Raw genomic sequence first — 19,322 nt, forward strand, 5'->3', positions numbered from 1 at the left:
TATCGTCCCGCGCGTTAAGCGTATTATTTAAAACCGTGCGATTTCCCGTCACACCACTACGACCTATTCCGACATTAACAACAACGAAAACAACACCACTGCATACGATATAATAATATTATATAATATCATTGTGTTTAATTATCGTATGTGTATATGTTTCCCATATTATTATTATATATTATGGCATTATACGTTTGTTTTAATTGTTTTTGTTTGGTGCATAAATCGACCGCAATTTAAAAAAAAACCGCACTAGCCGCGTTCCAATTAAAAATTGCGACCGTCGGATCCTACATAGATGTATTATTATCAATATAATATATTAATACGACACATATAATATTATCCAATATAATAATATTATATATTTGCAACACACTTTCCATCACCGCCGATGATAATAATGTACGGAAATGCTACACATTAAACGATGATAAAATGTAATTTGTATGATATAATAATAATAATTATTATTATATTATACATAATAATATATTCAGGTGGTGAGTGATTGCCGATTGGGGTAGGAAAAAAGGTTTCGCGTAGACAATGGAACAATTAGTCATTCACGCCGGGACGAGATCGCTAAACGGACTAAACGAAGTCAATATTTGATATGCGTACACACTCGCTGCAAGTATATATATGGCGGTATATAAATAGTATTTAATATTATTATTGTAATGCGTACCTACCAATATATTATATATATATATATATATTGTAACGTATACACGATTGTGCATAATATGTTAATCGGCATTTATGCACATTATTGTCGTCGCCCGGACAGCTGTCGATTATTATCAGTTATCACATGTTTAATGTATACGGCGTGTGCGAGAAAGAGAGTAAGATAGAGTGAGGTTGTTAAAGAAAGATAGAGATAGGTATATCTAGACGGCGGCGGAATGACGTGGCGGCGAAATAGGAGGTTCACACAAGCACACATATCATATATATGCGAGTATATGTGTGTATAATATGACTTTACAATGAGACTGCGTTTTGATTGTAATTGCCTATCGTTTGTGTGACGGCGCGGTTCTACCGTCAAAGTCCCCTTTGGCCGATTCCGATCGCGAATTAATGACGTCGGCCGACGACAACAACGGCAAACGGTCGTGCGGGTAATACAGTTTAGAACGCCACCGCGGCGATGACTTGTGCAAGCAGCCGGTGTCGTTGTAATTATGGTTATTATCATTATTATTATTATTATTATTACTATTATTGTGAGCTGATGAAAAAAACCTTACCAAAACAAGACTACTGTTGTAAACATTTAATAATAATGTAATGAATTATGCAAATGCCGGAATTTCATCGGCGGAAACGAGACGGATGTGGAATGTAATATTATTTTTTCAAATTATAATTAGCAGAACTTTATTTGTACGAACGCATCGCCGCCACTCGGCTTCGACTTGACTATTTGATGTTGTTATTTTTTTATATGGTGATGTACTGACATGCAATATCGAAATGATAAAAAAAACAGAAATACCTAATACTATAGTTATCTCTGCTTAGTTTTTTGGAATAATTATTCTCGTATCTATCTTTATGCTTTAATAAGCATTGTTTCTATTTCTTTAGGCGTGCTGGGTATATGTAGTATAATTCAATACTTAGTACTTACGCGTATATTATATTTATAATGTCGTGCGATAATCGCGCGCGTGGCGGATTCGCGAAAATTCTAATTTTACGATCACTTTCTGCTCTGGTCACGTTTGGGTGCCCCGCGTTTTTTCAATATATACTCGTATATTTCATGTGAATCAGGCGAAACCCTGCAATTGGATATCGTCCAAATAAAGTTGCTCGTTTCCTCCGCCGATTCGATTTGGCTCTCGACGCGTCGTTCTGGTGGATAGTACGTATAATATTCCGCGTGAAAACTCGCTTTAATGTTATATAATAGTGTTGGCCATCGCATGTATACTTATCATGAGACTGAGTTACCACGACATCCAAATTCTAGTGACAGACGTGACAACGTAAGATGAATAATATCGCATCGTTGCAATAGGTCGTTTCGAATATACTATTAACTTACTAAAAATGTAAAAATTATACTCATCTCAATTAACAGACTTACTATAATACTATCTCTATGACCTATGTATTGAAACTGTATCAGAAGCCGCTGATGATACAAATAATTCAGATGCGCGCTTATAAATAATATATCTTCATCAAGGTCGTGGCAAAATCCTCGCGATATATGTATTATATAGCACAGCGCCTGCAGTGACCACGAGTTCTATACCGCACGCTAACTGTTGTCAAATTTATTTTGTGTGTATTGGACATTGATCATCGGAGCAGGAAGTTTGCCACAATATCATATTATATATTATATTATATTGTAGTAGTCCATCATCGCCTGCATATTCGCTTTACAGAATACATTTGTACGTGTATATGTCAGTTGAATGTGTCATGTGTATAGTGTATACTTGATTCAAAATTGTATTCTCTCGCACATACTTCGCGGATAATATAATATTTAAGCCTCCGCAATTCTGCTGAAGGCCATCGGTCACCGCGGGAGACAAGTCTTCTTCTATACTCCGTCGTCGTGTCTAGTAACTTCCGAGAACTATTCGCGAGTGCATCGTGTGCGTTTCGGGGCGATTGATTTATGAACGTTTGTGACGCGCATAATAAAACCAGTTCGTGAAATTAGAAAACCATTGAAGGATAACAAATTCCAGACCACCACCGCGACCCTTGTTAACGTATACAACACGCCTTATAATAAATACATGGTGCCCGACGGCGGAGGTGGCTTATATTTACGCGTATTAAATACAATGTTATTGCGCGTTTTGTCAAAAACTGAAAATGTAATATTCCCTCGAACCCTATTCTGTCACCCTCGCCCGGCCCCCGCGAACAGATGGTCGATTGCAACGGCCGGCACCTTGTATATATACATTAAACATGCGCGAAACGCACAAAAGGCCAATACACACTGCACGCACGACCGGATGGTTATATAGAAAAGCTGACGTTTGTGTCGACTTCGTTGCCCGACCGAGGAGAAAATCTCGCGCGCTCGTTTAATTTGATCGTACATATATATATATATATATATATATGTGATATATATATACCACCCCGGGGGTGCCCGCCGCCTAGCCAGATAATACTCGACATATATATATACACTCACCATATATATGTATAGCCTCGAGGGTCGTGACTTGCGGGGGTGTGCGGGACTGTGGACTCGGGCGACCGGTCGGGGTCGATTCAGCAGAAAAACTGACAATTTATTTGTCTCCCGAAAACAACACTGTATATTATATATATATAATACCCTTTTTCTCTCGATTTTCGTTTACAATAAAACCCAAATATATTTACGGCCCCGTTTATATTATATAATGTATATGTACAATATAAAACTGTATTGTGCGTATCATCCCTTATAATACACACAGCACGCGATGATAATCACTGCTCTGCGTTTATCTATATGTTTATAAAATAATGTATATTTATCAACTGCAGGGTGACACGACCTTGCAGAAGTTGTTTTCTGAGTTTTCTCTCGCCAGACATCACCCCGGGGACAGATAATACTATATTATATTATTAATATATTTTTATTATAGTTCGATTATCGGTCTCTCTATCTCTAATTTAATATCATACAAAATATTTTATTCGCATACGGCGTGCGAACTTTTTCTGCTTTAGGCGGACAGCTGTTATTACCATATATTTGCGGTCCAATCCGTGGCTTTGCACACAATAATAATTTACATTATTATACTCGAAAAACGTTTCCATTGATCGTCAAACAATATATAATATCGTTAATAATTACGGCCGTCTGCGTGTTTATGTATTTTAATATGGCAGTATTTTACATGGCGTGAACCCCAAAAATGTGTGCAGCGTTTAGGTTATCTCCTACATTTTTGATCGTTTATTGTGCTAATAAACCGAGTATACACATTATCCAATAATATTATGCGTACAATGGGATACCTAACGTACGTAATTTCGTGTGCATTGAACGAAAGTGAAGTCTGTATAATCGGCCACAGCTGCAGCGCTTTAATAATAAAAATAAAAATAATAATCGAGTGACTCGCACATATAACATATATTATATATCTAATGCAATATCGTCGTACACTATAGTGGAAACGATGCGGCAGCGGATGCGTGAACCCAATAATGGCACTTGTGCGGTATAATATTATGTCCGCGCACGTACGTAAATATAAAATAATAATTTTTTTTTTTTTCACTGAAAACGCTGTGGTTTTGCTGATATACGGCCATAAAATTAACGACGTTTTGGTATCTATCGTTAATCCAATTTTACTGCAACGGAGTTGTAAAAAAGGCCACATGGCCGAAAATTGTACCGATGGAGCGAATGACATTATGTATTTATGTGTATGCTTTTATTAATCTAATATAGTAATATTATATAAATCATCGAATTTAAAATATTATATCCGAATGTAAGCCGTGATGAAGTATAAGACGGTTTTCAAATACGTATGAATATTATATTAATAAACTTGTCACAAACAAACTAATGGTACATATATATAGGTACATTATATTAGCATCTATATATTTCAAAAACCGATAGGTTGCATTTGCAGCTCGGGTTACACTCAGAAAATAGAAGATCGGCACACCGAGGTCAACATTTTGACTTGAAATTTTTTTTTTATTATTATTGGTTATTTATATAAATATAATATTATCTTAGACCTTAGTACACTTATTACTTAATTTTCTTTTAAACACACCGCCACCGCCATTTGTGGTATATGTCAATGATTTGATCACTCGAACTATTGTCGCCTTTTTCTTCACCACGAAGTAGTTAGAATAACGATAATAATATTTTCTCTTCTGCAGTTTGTGTGGAATATATATATATATATATTTATCAGGTGAAACACGAACGACCTTAACTATGCAACATACATTGCTATAATACATCCTCTCGCGTTCACAAAAGAGTACGTTGCGTCCCGCGTAATCTGAGGAGAACAAAGCTCTTCCGGCGGTGGTACCGCGCGAAACTTTCGTAATAGCCTTTGGAATGTTATTATAAAGTTTTCGCGTCCCCGTCAGTGCTGGGCGATTGAACGAAAGGTGGGGGGAGACGCTCTAAAAACAAAACATTAACGAATCTACGCCGCCGAGTTAATTTCGTCCCTTTATTACGAGCCATTTCCCGACTCTCTCGCTCGATGTCCTTGCAGCGTTGTTCAGAGTACATAATATATATATATATATACAGTTTATTGTTATTATTATTATTATTATTATATTCCATTTCATGCATGTGTGTACTATGTTACGAATGTTATATATCGGTTTGTTGTATACTGTTTTTGTGTAATTATGTATATAACAACGTCAAAATTATTTAAAACCGTATAAAAGATTCAGTTGGCTTTAAGCCTCGAACTATATACTTTCGTCAAATTTCCTGCAGTATAATTGTAATTGTTTACTGAAACCTGCAGATCTAGTTGATAAATTTAAGTGACCAAAATTAACAGAAATATAAAACATAATTTAATATAATTTTATACTGAACTTCATCATATTACAATTTTTAAATGAATATTATTAACAATTTAAAGCTTATATTGTATATTATAATGTGTATTTTTGTACAACTAAAAACGCCGCGGAACAAAAGTATATAAATCGTATTATTTTTTATAAATAAAATTTTTACTATGAACACATGATTTGAGTGTAGATGATGAGTAGGGTAGACCGGCCGCGTGGGATGACACGTTAAAGAATTTTTATCCGATATACTAACGATAAACAACACCGGTAGAATTAAATCTGTATAGTTAAAAATACTTTATAAATTATGGGCGTAATTTTGTAGAAAAATAAAAAAAATTGCCGTTATTAACTTTTTTTTTTGTGTGTCCAAATCGGAAAAGGGGAAAAAAAAACAACTGCGAAATCGCCGTGCTCGCGAATTTCCCGAGGGGGCAACTTTTTAGGGAGGGTTTTTGCATTTTTATTGCCTCACCGCGGTTTCCGATGTCCGATGTGCGCTTCTCTTTGATTTATATACCAATTAAAAACAAGTCGGGGAGGTATGAAAAAAAAAATAAATAAATAAAGCAACAATGGAACTACACGCTAATTAGTCCTTTTTTTCGAATACCACTTGGCGAATCGAATTGCTCTGGCAAGAGCCGTGCATTTTAAATTATTGTATATATTATTATACCTAAATATTATTATGTAGGTACATAAAATATCAATTATATTACCTATTTGCGGAAGTCTGCAATGTATAAAATTTGTGTTGTCGTCTCTTACCGAGCATAACGCTAATGTTTTTATGATATCAACAAAAGAAAAACGTAGGCTCCGCAGAATAATACCACCTCATTGTTACATGTATTCATGTATGATATACAGATATTATTACTATAAAAAATATATTTTTGATGCAGTTATTATGAGTGTCATTTCGCAACTATATGGTATCATGATATATGATATGTCGTATTATTGTTAGAAAATTCTCTTTTTTTTCTAAATTTCTTTATTATACGTTTTAAAAATATATACATAACTATAAGTTCTTTACCAACGTGTAAGCTTAATCAGCTATGTCATACATATTGTATAGTCATATATATACTGTTATTGTATGAGTAATACCGCGTTCGTGTTTTCAGTGTTTTCACTTCAAATGGGATACCTTTTATAGTTATATATTATATATAATATAATATCGTCCACCAGTCGTTTGTCAATCATAATATATTGCAATATGTACAGACTCTTCCATAATATTAATATGATTTCTATGTATACTGTTTCTGAAAATCAGAATAGCTTTCGTCGTTTTCTGTGCTTGCTCGGGATGTAAAATATATATATATATATGTATAATATATAAATACGTAATGTTGGGCATTGAATATACTCTCGTTAATTCGCCGTAATATAACGGGACGGGATTTAGAAGGGGCCTTATGTGAGCGCGCGTGTGTGTATTCGCATATCATATACGTATATATAGTGACAAATGCCAATTAAACCGAGCGCGGTGCTATTGTTTTTCGTTTTCCAAGGTTGAGACGGCTCGGTGGGTGCGGAAACTGCGCGCCGGCAACGTTAACGTGTTCCGAAAGCCATTATATTATACATACATATATACGTGAATCTGCCCGAATCGCCGTCAAAGCTTTGTCCCTGCGGTCGTTGTCGCCCGGAAGTTTTGCCGTTTGAAATGTCTTCGATAAAATATATAATATCAGATCCCTTTGACGATGATTTGAATAACTATACACGACCCTTTGTATATAACCGTCGTATTCATTTTTACCGGTCAGTTGTTATAGTATACACCTATATTAATGTCGTTGTTGTGATGATATTATAACGACGTGACAACTCTTTTATATAATAGTCCTCGTCAATATAACATTATTATTATTATTATGTGTACAAATCATTGTTTGAAAATATGATCTCCTCTCAACTATTTATATATATACATTATATAATTATATAGAACTATAGAATCGATTACGATAAACTATATACTGTATACTATATACTACTCTCTTTTTTTTATTTCGCTTTTATTTTTTACGAGTCTTATTGACATCGAAAAATATGACTTGTGACAAGAAAATTTCTGAATGTGATTATTTGCGATTTGTAATTTTTTTCGTGCCTACGTTAAATATTACATCTTTTTGAACAGAAAATATTATATGATCCTGCAGTGAAAAATGCGTTGATGTTCTATATTCTATAAAGTACGTACATATACTATTTTCTGTTGTTGTATATATATATATATATACTGTATAGACGTATAGTACCTATTTTCAGTATACCGTGGTAATTCACTCGTCCTTTGAAATCGTAGGATTTCTAATTATATTACGCCTTGACGTCAACGTATTGCATATAGGTACATACACTCAAGCTATATAGCTGGTTAATTATCGCAAACTAGAAGTTTCTCGCGACCCAAAAGATATATAATCAACGTAATAAGATACGTATATATATAGTGAAATAAATATTATATATAAAGTGTTTTTCCAACGAATGAAGTGGACCAACAATAATATTTTCAGAATTTTTTTCATCTCTATAAAAAAAAATTAGGTTTTGGCTCATTTTTTCATTAAGTATGCTTATCTCAGTAAGGAAATTTGTTGTAGAAACACGCAATATATATTTTATTAGGCGTTTCTAAAAAATATATTTCGAGCCTTCTAGGTTTAGATATGGTATGGTGTAAACTCTGTTAGAATAATGTATCGTCGATAAAAGGCATTCAATCATTGATATTTTAATATGCCCAACACCTATAAAATACACTATATTAATACTTAATAATATTGTTTAACTAAATATTATGAAAATATCTTAGGTATACATGCGAATCACTATAGCTCAAATCGTTTTATACGAATTCGTAAACGGTATTCTATTTCACTGGGTCTTTTGTCTAAATAAATGCATATTATTATTACACATTTGAGTAGCCCATAAAAATATCATCGTTCGCGGTATGTACCTATACCAATGGCACAAACGTTACTATAATATTATATAATATTTATTATTGTATCTCTGTTGTTACGAGTACTCGACGGGATTAAATGATACTCCTTTGATTGTTCGTTTGTTGCTGCAGTCATCGAAATCGGCCCCTACGCCCCGCTCCATGACACTGAATATCACATTATCACATAAATATATATGTACGCATGTAATTCCCTACAGACTCTATATAGTTCCTAGGCACAAAGTCAATTCCCCAAACGGCGGAGGGTATACATTATTATATATTTTATGTATAGACACGTATATGGAATATATATGATTTAATATTATATAGCATTAGTCATCTCCGGTTTCTCTTCCTTTTGGAAAAACTTAGAAACTCGTATATTATACTGTACAATTACCTATGCATAGTAATGTATACATTATTAATAACTCGATTCTTGTCGTTTATGTTTTAGTTGGTGCCCAGAGATGTCGAAGCCACAGAATGTGAGAAGAAATCGGATTGCTGGAAGGTGAGTCTTTTTTTTCACATATTTACTTATTGGTGGAGAATTTGTCTAAAACCCCACTTAAATATATAAAATCTAACCCAGAGATATCCTTGCGTTATTATTAATAAATACAGTCTAAAATATTATTTACATAATAAAAGGCAATATACTATAATATATAGTATTTGATTAATAAAAAGCGCACCTAAACTGTTTAAATCGAGCTTGGACAATATTATAGTAAACGTTCTTCGCGTATATTACACTATTACATATAACAAATATTGTGTATAATAAATTATATTTCCATGTCACAGACACTATGTAACAAAATCAAATCGTTATGTATTAATAAAGTGCCGTAGAATTTTTTCCATTATCAAGTGAATAAAAATAATTGTAATCCACTCCTGCCCGTGTGTCTTTTTTAATACATTTCTATAACGCATTCGTCGCAACTATAATATATTATATTGTCGTCATCGTTGTATTGATGTTATATCTCGGATAAAACTGTACCTATATCTATTTTTATAGTACACATTACAGCGCGTAATATAGTTTCTTCCCCTTCTCTGCGACTCGACGTGTACATAACATAATACATAATGTGCACACTTGGTGCGAACATTTTACACGTCGTTTGAGCGCCGTAATCGTCGTCACCATCGTCTCTGCGATATAATAATAATAATATCAGATGTGTACGATTATTATATCCAATAACCACTCGCATTTTGTAAACGTGTATAATTTATACACATTACGAGTTAAATGTATACATGTTATAGCCGTATACTCCGGGACTAATTTACGGCGGTTTTGTGCAGCAGCGGACACATACTGCCAGTTATTATGTACAGTCGAATCGTCGCTAACAATCTTCGGTGTATAGCAGGAAATCCTAATATGTGACATTCGGTACGTTTTTCTTTGCAAATCGATAGTACAATATAAGTATATACTTATATATACATATATTATACTGCACACGAACTCCCGCGGTGACATTGTATATATACGACGTATATCGCGGGTGTGTTTGTGTGTGCGTTCGCGTTGCCGCGGCGGAGTAGTCGAACCCTGGAAACGTGGTGAATGGCTGCAGCACCGCGCTGAGACATTCACACCTGGTTTTTCACCTCGGAAATTGGCCTTTTACGCACCACCGCCTTTTTTTTACGATTATTATTATTATTATACGCCCACTAAACGCGTTATGTTTTGTGTGTTGTATATATGTGTGTGTATGAACTCGGCAATTGGTTTTCGAATACAAAAAGAGCAAACAAACCGTCTTATTTGTGGGGTTGGCGTATAATAGATATATACGTGTATAGGTATAGGCAGGTTATATGTACGGCGGTTATAGCCGCATATTTGCCATAATCCGTCGTCGGAAAAAGAACGCGTTAAGGCGTAATAATATGCGAGCCTGTTTGGTCGTAACCAGGTGCTACGTCGTCTCGCCCGTCCGCTGCGCTATATATATATATATATATGTGTAATATAATAATAAGAATATTATATACATTAGTATATTATTGTTATGCCCGTACATTATAACGTATGATTGTGTGCGCTTATGCGAGCCAAGGAATTCCAAGGGATTTGACCCGTATACGAGTTTTTTTATTCCTGACACCTTTATAATATTCCTATTGAAATAAACAAATACGTACGGTCTCGTTATGCCATGCCGTCGTCGTCGCACCCCGGTCGGAATAATATTATTAGTCACGGTCGCTACCGCGCACGGTATATCCGCTCCTTTGTCGCTCATGATGATATCTATGTATATACCTTATTCCTACTACCCAGGTATCCATACCACCGCGAATTATAAACGTATTTGTCATGCGGATTTATTACCGTCCTTTGTTATGTTTTGAAAGATTTCGCGCATCTGCTCTGCTAGGCTTATGTGCGCGCGCATGTCAATCTCTTGACTGTTTGATTGCACGTCACCCGCCGGGCCGGCACGAAAAACGACACAATGATTTCGGACATCCGCTGTGAGTTACTTTTTATGGAACTTTGCAGCTGACCCGGGCGAGCTATAATATAATATTCGATATCATAGTATAGTATATTACTTACAAAGACGAAAATATTTTACGGGTCGTTAGGCATGGTAGGTATACGACGGGTGCGGAACGACCGATGGGCACGTCGAAACGGATTTTTGCGCGTTATTCGACTCTCCGAAGCCTTTTCAACGTTTGCGATCCGTCTCGTTTTATATTTCAGGTGGATTTCGTTGGCTTGATTCAGCACGGCGGTGGTTTATAGGTGGAGAAATAAAGCCGCGTTATCATGGTCGTTGAATTTCCTGCTGAAAATTCTCTGACATCAACGATCTTTTATTTTCGGAACATGAATCGAGCTACTTCTATTTGTTTGTTGAGCCAGCCGCTGCATCCCCCGTTTTTTAATGACCAACACACGCATCCCATTTACTATGATATACGCTAACACAGATAATATAAATAATATAATATATTTATTTAAATATCATAACATTTGACGTATGCATGTATAAATAGCTCGTTGTACGGGACGAATGTAGTGTTGGTGTAAATACCGAGACCGCGCGTCGTCGTTGAACCCTCTCTCGTCGAAATAAAAGGTCAAAATGCGTGAGAGTGAAATCATAACCGTGTTAAAAGCTGCAGGGGATATTCGACATAATTATTAAAACCATTGGTCAAATGCTGCGTTATGTAGTATAACATATAGTGTAAGCGTGTAGTATACTCGTATTATATTATACCTATAAATGTTTCTGATGAATATTATATATAATGTATAATAAATTCATTATTAATGTATATTATAATATATATATATATATATATACAGCACCCAACCTATATTAAATATGCATCGTTTATGTAGTATATTACTTACACTCCTACCTAGTTAGTATATATAGGGGTGTTATAATAGGTTTAATTAATTATTTATAAAAAAATTTTTTTATTTTTTTTGTCGATACTTTGCGTTATAGGTCAGTGCATAATATTTGATATTATTATGTACATACAAAATACTTATACAGGAAATGACACTTAAAACGTCTTTCGTATGGACATTCATTGAGGCCGTATATAAACGTACAAATCGAATCGATTAATATCCATGCGATACAATAACGGCGATCGGTGTTTTATGTTTTTTCTTTATAAGAAAACGTTTTTACCTGGCGCAGTAAAAGGTTTTTCGAGTCCCATAATCGGAGATTATATTTGTCGGTCGGTTTTTTTCCGACATGAAAAACACAAGCTTGCCGAAACAGACGCAAATGGATTCGTGACGTTTATATGCGTATTATATTATGATAATATATTATACTGTAAATTATTATATTAGTGGAGGAAATAAAACATGTGTCGATTACGTACGCGTATATATACGTATACGATGGTATAATGCACAGTGTGTTTCGTTTCATTTGTCAGTGGGTTCCGTTTCCAACCCTCGCGGGCAATCAAAACAGTTTCTGTTTATCGTCTCGGAATTGCAGCAGCCCCATCATCCGAGGGTCACACACAACATTATTATTTTTATTTCATCCCGTATGCAGACGGTCACGGTTGCGACTCTGGCAGCTAATATACTGTATTAGATATAATATAATTTGGTCGGTCTCTTTTTCTCCTTGTTCGTTCTTGGTATACGCTTTGATAACGAGCACTCGAGCGTGGTGTGTGATGTGTGTGTATAGTGTGGGCGCTTCAACGTTTGTATATATACCCCAGACTTTAGTATCTAGTACACGATTAGACGGTGTATCGAGAAAAGCAAAAAAATCCAAACGAGTCATACATAATATATGCACGTACATGCTGATACGGGATTGGTTATGCCGAGTTTCTACTTCGCTGGCCGAATTTTCCTCATACTGCAGCATATAATTGAATTCACTACGAAGTTAACCGATTCATATATCTTATCGCTTAGCCAAATATTTACCCACTAGTTGAAGATCTTAAGTTAGTTATTAAAGTTTAATTTTAAATAATTATTTGCAGGATAAAATCATGTTTAGCATTTATGTATATAATTCGTATAATCAAACTAAATACATATATGGTGAGTAAGTAACAGTTTATACATATAATAAACTACACCGAATATAGTATTATGAAGTTTATTATCATTATTATATTTCTAAGTATAAAACAAAAGTTGTATTTATACTTATACTTTCTTCTTTATTGAGTCGATAGCGCCGTGAGAATTACTTTCATAATACTTTGGAGTAATTTTAATACCTATCTATTTTCAGAAGAAAACTAATTTGGAAACGTGTATATATGGTACTGTGGCCCTTAGATTGTTCACAATCGCTTCAGATCTGAGACCTCGCGGGACGCTACATATATAACCCATTTTCAAAGGGTTTTTGACCATGTACTATATATATATATTGATGCACGGACCAAACCTTTATAAAATAATAATATATAAATAATTGTATTATCTCGTCGCGCGTGAATTCAGCCGTAAACGAAACAATGCACACGATTCAAATTTAAACGGCAGTCGATATGATTAAATTACTGTGTATTCTATCGACGAGTGTATTTCATTTTCAATTTCGTCGATTAGAATAATAATATGTCATATTTTGGACGGTTGAATGTATAATAATATATATAATATGTTTTTCGTATTTGTACGGTACGCATATATTATTCGCGGAAATAGATTTCACCAGGGCGTGAATATTCTTCAGCGGAATCGTATTTAATCGACCGTGATTCCGGAATAATTTATTGTTTAAGTATATAAAAGCGCGTTGACCTAAAAAAAGTTTGAAAATCCTGCAGAGACATTTTCGTAATATATTTTTTTTTATAATATTTCAAGTAGTAGTCGATCGATAAGTGTAAAAAAACCGTACAGCCTATTATATATCGGTAAAGATTTTGGCGTTTAAAACTTTTTAGTGAATACGTTTTGGTTATTGTACGTAACATTATGTAATTTATTATGACATGTAATATGTTTTATAAAAATATTTTTCGATGTCAGCAACATATTTATTATTATGATCATATATGCTTGCCGATTTGTATTCCACGCACATATTATAATATAATAATACGACCAGCAGCAGTCGACCGTTGACATGCACTGAGAGACGCACCCAAAACGTATATTTATGTGTAAAACGATTTCAAACGTATAAAATATACATAAATACATGCCAGGTCGATGATGGGATGAACGACACGATAAGGAGGATATTTTTTATTTTTACTAAATCTTTTTCGCTCATACTGATGATGATATTATATAGTTTGTCACTCTGCAACAGTGTGTGTGAAAGTTCATTTGGGATTGGGAATTGTACTTGTCGGATAACGACGACGACGATGACTATGACGTCGTTCATGTGTATATCACGCTGTTTCGTACCTGTATATTATAAAATCGTTCTTCTCCCGTGGTTTTACCGAAATACCATAGTTATGGCGTGTAGGATTTTTTTCGCGCGGGCAGTCTTTCACAATAATGTGCACACAAAACGAACGTGTAATAAAATTTAACGACATGAATAAAATCCAGAACAATAACGAACGGATTTGCGGTATACAAATATATATTATATACATATTATAGTCTCCATGGTATAAAATTAAAAGTTGAAAAAAATAAATAAATAGTAAGCTATCGCATAATAATGAGTGCGAATTTATACTCTAAATTTAATGTACACGCGTAATAAAGATTTAACGACCTGTGCAGCGCGCGGCGACACATATTAACTGTGCGACAACGCCGCAATTAATAATAATAGCCGCTCGACAACGGTAACAAGTGGTTTTTTTTTAAAAGTGGTATGTATATAGACGTGGACCTACTTATATATACAGAGTGAGGCCACATATTCCTTTAACGCGGGAAAACGCGGTTAATCACTCTGTATATGCTATGTGATGTATATAGTTTCGCATTAACAGGGATTCGAGACAAATTAAAAGCCTAAAACGTCAACGGCGACTGCCTTTTTTTTCAACCCTAATTAATAGACGCTGACATCAAAAATAATATAGTGATAATAATATGACCTATTAGGTTTTTGGCATATTATCTTCGTTAGGGAAACAACCAACACGAAATAATACAGCGCTGCGACCGTGACCAATGCGCGCTTCGGAGATGACTTCTAGCAGTATAAATTATACACACACACACACACACGTGCGAGAGAATTTAGTGTTCACCGTTTGTTTTTCTCATATCATCACGATCGGTATACATAAACGGCGGTCACGTCGGTCATCTCCGGCTAGAGGAATATGCAAGGCGTGCACTCACTAACGTCTAGCACACACCCAAACTATAGCTACTGCTGTGTAGTGTGTACCTATTCGTTTTTATATATAAATATATATAGATATAATATAAGAGTAGACTACAGAACATGGTCCAAAACGATAATAACAATAATAAACTATGTATGTTCGCCGAAGGAGACCACCACTCGATAATTTTCGAATTTGATCGTCGTGAACGACGTGTACCTCCCAATTATTATTATTATTAGGTAGGTATACGGGGTTATAGGCATTATAATGTTATATTACACGTATTTTACTCTTTTCGAATGCTGCACAATTATTGTTATCGCCGTACCATTGGCTTTGCGTCGCGTTTACGGTTTACACGAACTCGAGTTGGTACGAAAACATGTATAAAAAATGTATAAATTCTCGCAACACTACAATAATAATATGATAATCGTGGTTGCGATGACACGGAGTAGTATACTAGTGTATAATTTTAACTTCGGCATTTATATTTGAATTTTCGAATTATAATTAATTGTACATATTATTCTTTTCTTTTATATTATATCCATATTGGATAACTGCTACTTTTTTCATTTATTCATAACTCTATTTCTTTTAAGTATTTATTATATTATATCATTTTAAGTTAATCTATATGATAATTCTTTCTACACTATATTGCCTCCAAGCATCAAATAAATAATACATATCATCATATTACTTATGTATAAGCAAAAAAAAACACCGATGATAACCTATATCGTTTGATTTGGACCTAGGTGATAATTGTTTCTACCATTCATTTATAGGGTTATTTTATTCCTGTTTCCTTCAAAAATACTTGATAAACCACTGGTTTCAATTTTTAGTCAATGTATTATGTGCTAAGTTCAATAAATAATACATGTAATTTAATAGTTCTTTGAAATTTGTTAATAACCGGTAATCACAAAGATCGTACAATACTACATATTGCAGATAGTAGCTTAGGTAATGGTAATATAAGTAGATAAACTACAATTTAATTTAATTAATTGATTTTTTAAAAAAATATATAATTTAACTGTATATTTGTTTGAGTTACTTATGTATATTTTTATTAAAAATTATTATTAACTAAAAAGTTTTTTCAAAAATATACATTTGGCGTAAACGGCCGTAGAATCTTTTTAATTTTGGTAGAAACTGGCCATTGATTATACGACATACCAATATATAGGTTATATTTTATGATAATATTCACCTATATCATAATGTCATGTGTCCGGGCTATGCTTTTATGTACAAATTATGTGTATAAACGCCATTGTTAAATGCCAGTAGACGTTAATTAAAAGTTGATCTTCTCGGTGTTTGTGTTATGCGCAGACCCTCCAGGGACCCGTGCACCCAATTGCACCTATATCGTTATATATATATATACGTACGCGACCACCACGCTCGATATATATATATATATACATGGTCGCGTCCCGTTCGCGTGTCCTACGCAAAGTTTTGTTTGCCCGCGTTTTACCTCCCATTAATTTTCCGGCTTATCTTAGTCCGCTTCGAACCGTCTTTTGTCCGCCGTTGCAGCCACAAAACTCGGTCGTCGAGTGCCAACCCACACTCACGCCGATGGTAAGGATGGGGTGACTAATTTGTGACCAGTTTCCTCACGGGTTCTCGCAACGTGCCCTTAAAAGTACAAAGGTTCCTAGATTCTAAGCGCAAGCTATAGAGATAGTTATCTATAGTTTATTTACATCAGTTTTACTGGTAACTTGTAATTACTGTTTGTTTTTCACTACATGGTATAAATGGCACTTTACGCAACTGTGGGTATATATATTTTATTGGACATAACTGAAAATCTATCACAGTTGGTTTTTCTATTATGATTTTCAAATTTCCTATATGCATTATTTTCGTACCTCAAAAAAACGAAAACGACTGTCCTTATATTATAACAAAAATTACGTATATTACGCGGAATTGCTAATCACATTTAGGGTAAGATCACAATCGTTTTTCGACACGTGTATGTAATTTTTTTTACATTAAAATAATATAGTATAGAGAGGTATATAATATTATAATTTAAATTATTAATGAAAACATAAATATTTAAAATTAGAGCTTCTATAGCTTCCTATATAATCTTATAATTACCAGCCCTCGACGATCGACCAACACGTTTTGTTACTGACCGTCCCAACGTCGCATGTGTCTGGGCCAAATTTTTTTTGTCGAGTACGTGACACGATGGTGCGTGTATTTGATCTCTCGGTCGATTAACGCGCGCACCACACGATAAAGCGTTTACGACTTTCTAAGGAGCGGACATGGTGACGCGTATATATTACATGTATAATATGTACAATGTACATCGTATTTTTTTTCGTCTTTGGCGTACAAAAACCACCGAACAATATGCGTTTAAGACTTTTGTTGCGTGATATCGTAATCCGATTCAAGTCTATTGTGTTGTAGCTACATGTATAGGTACATCGTACATATAATTTTTGTAGCAGATACTGTACAGACGGTTGGTTAGCGGTGCCTGCGTCATCGCGTCGGACAGTGAAGTGGAGGTAAAATTTTGTATTTCGTGTCAAAAATATACCCAACTTACGCGTAGGACTTTTGTCGTATCGATTTCTCCTTGTAATAATATGCATAGGTAATTATTATATTGTATTTACATTATTATACGTATTTTGGGACGCACTATTTCAATTTTCAATAATTGGCAATATACGTATATATTGGCGGTATATATATATATATTGGGTTTGAAAAATAGAAAATATTCCATTGTTAAACTAGCGTTATTGGTTCCAAGTTTTGAAGTTTATATTTATTTTATTTTTTCTCACCCTTGTGTATCATAAAAATCATAAACGTCTAGCTCTCGATTTGTAATATTCAATTAAAACCCATCAATCGATTATAAATATAATATATCTATGTGTAATATTTATGTTTATATATGTATATGTAAGATCTTATATACTTAAATCCTTTATGTTATTGTTAATAAAACAATTATCTTTCTATTATTATATGTTTATTACTCTCAATGAGTATAATTGACACACTCTTATATTTTCTTAATACTCGTAACATTCTTTGAGTGATTTGAGTTAAACTAGAAATTAAAAACGTAGAAATCCCAAATATTTTGTTACTTAATCGATAGTTTCTCCACAAATAAAACAATAAGGATCAATAAAAAATAAAAATGCAAAATATGTCTAACAATTTGATCATTTTTCACTTGGCTACCATTTCAAACGGTTTTTAAATTTAAGTAGTGTTAATTGAATAAATGTAATCACGTTTAAGTCTGATAACCTCTACACGCTGGTAGTTGGTATCTTTCCGGTCTGGAATACCCAGTATTACAATATTTCTTATAAATCGTCTCGAATTCAATTCCTACTAAAAAAGCCGTCTATCTTAAAAGTAAATTGTTTCAGGACTATGTTTTGTCAAGCATTATGGCTGCTCACAAAACGTTAAAAACAAAAGATTTTGTTATATTATTGTGTAACATTTTTATACTGAATCGTTGTTTCTTCAAGCATTCAATATGTGTTTTACCATGAAATCATACCCATGCCCCTAGTACATATTATTCATTTATATATGTATGTATATAATAATATATTTATTCGTATACATAAAAAAATATCACCAATATCAAAATAATGTACATACCTACACATTTCTCCATTATTAACATTTGATATAAAATTATTATACACTCATGAGAGAGTCTCCATGATTTTCCCTCGTCGTTCTCTATATTTTAATAACGTCATACATCTTCTAACGACGACAACATAAAGATGTCTATTAAACATTAATGCATGCACTAAGTAATTTTGTGCACTTATTTTTAATTTACATTATATAATATACTTACGCAGTTTTCAATTGTTAAAGTCGACACAATTATTTTCTT

General features: G+C 33.9%; 1 protein-coding gene across 1 annotated transcript in view; it reads left to right on the plus strand.

Annotated features, from left to right (window-relative positions):
- The window catches only part of LOC132929638 (uncharacterized), a 119,988-nt gene that overhangs the window by 30,512 nt on the left and 70,154 nt on the right, over window positions 1-19,322 (plus strand). Inside the window, exon 2 of the mRNA XM_060995131.1 lies at window positions 9,030-9,086. Coding sequence (XP_060851114.1) covers window positions 9,030-9,086 — 57 coding nt within the window. The remainder of the gene's footprint in view (window positions 1-9,029; window positions 9,087-19,322) is intronic.

Source organism: Rhopalosiphum padi, chromosome 1 (genome assembly GCF_020882245.1).
Source record: "Rhopalosiphum padi isolate XX-2018 chromosome 1, ASM2088224v1, whole genome shotgun sequence".
Taxonomy (NCBI): domain Eukaryota; kingdom Metazoa; phylum Arthropoda; class Insecta; order Hemiptera; family Aphididae; genus Rhopalosiphum; species Rhopalosiphum padi.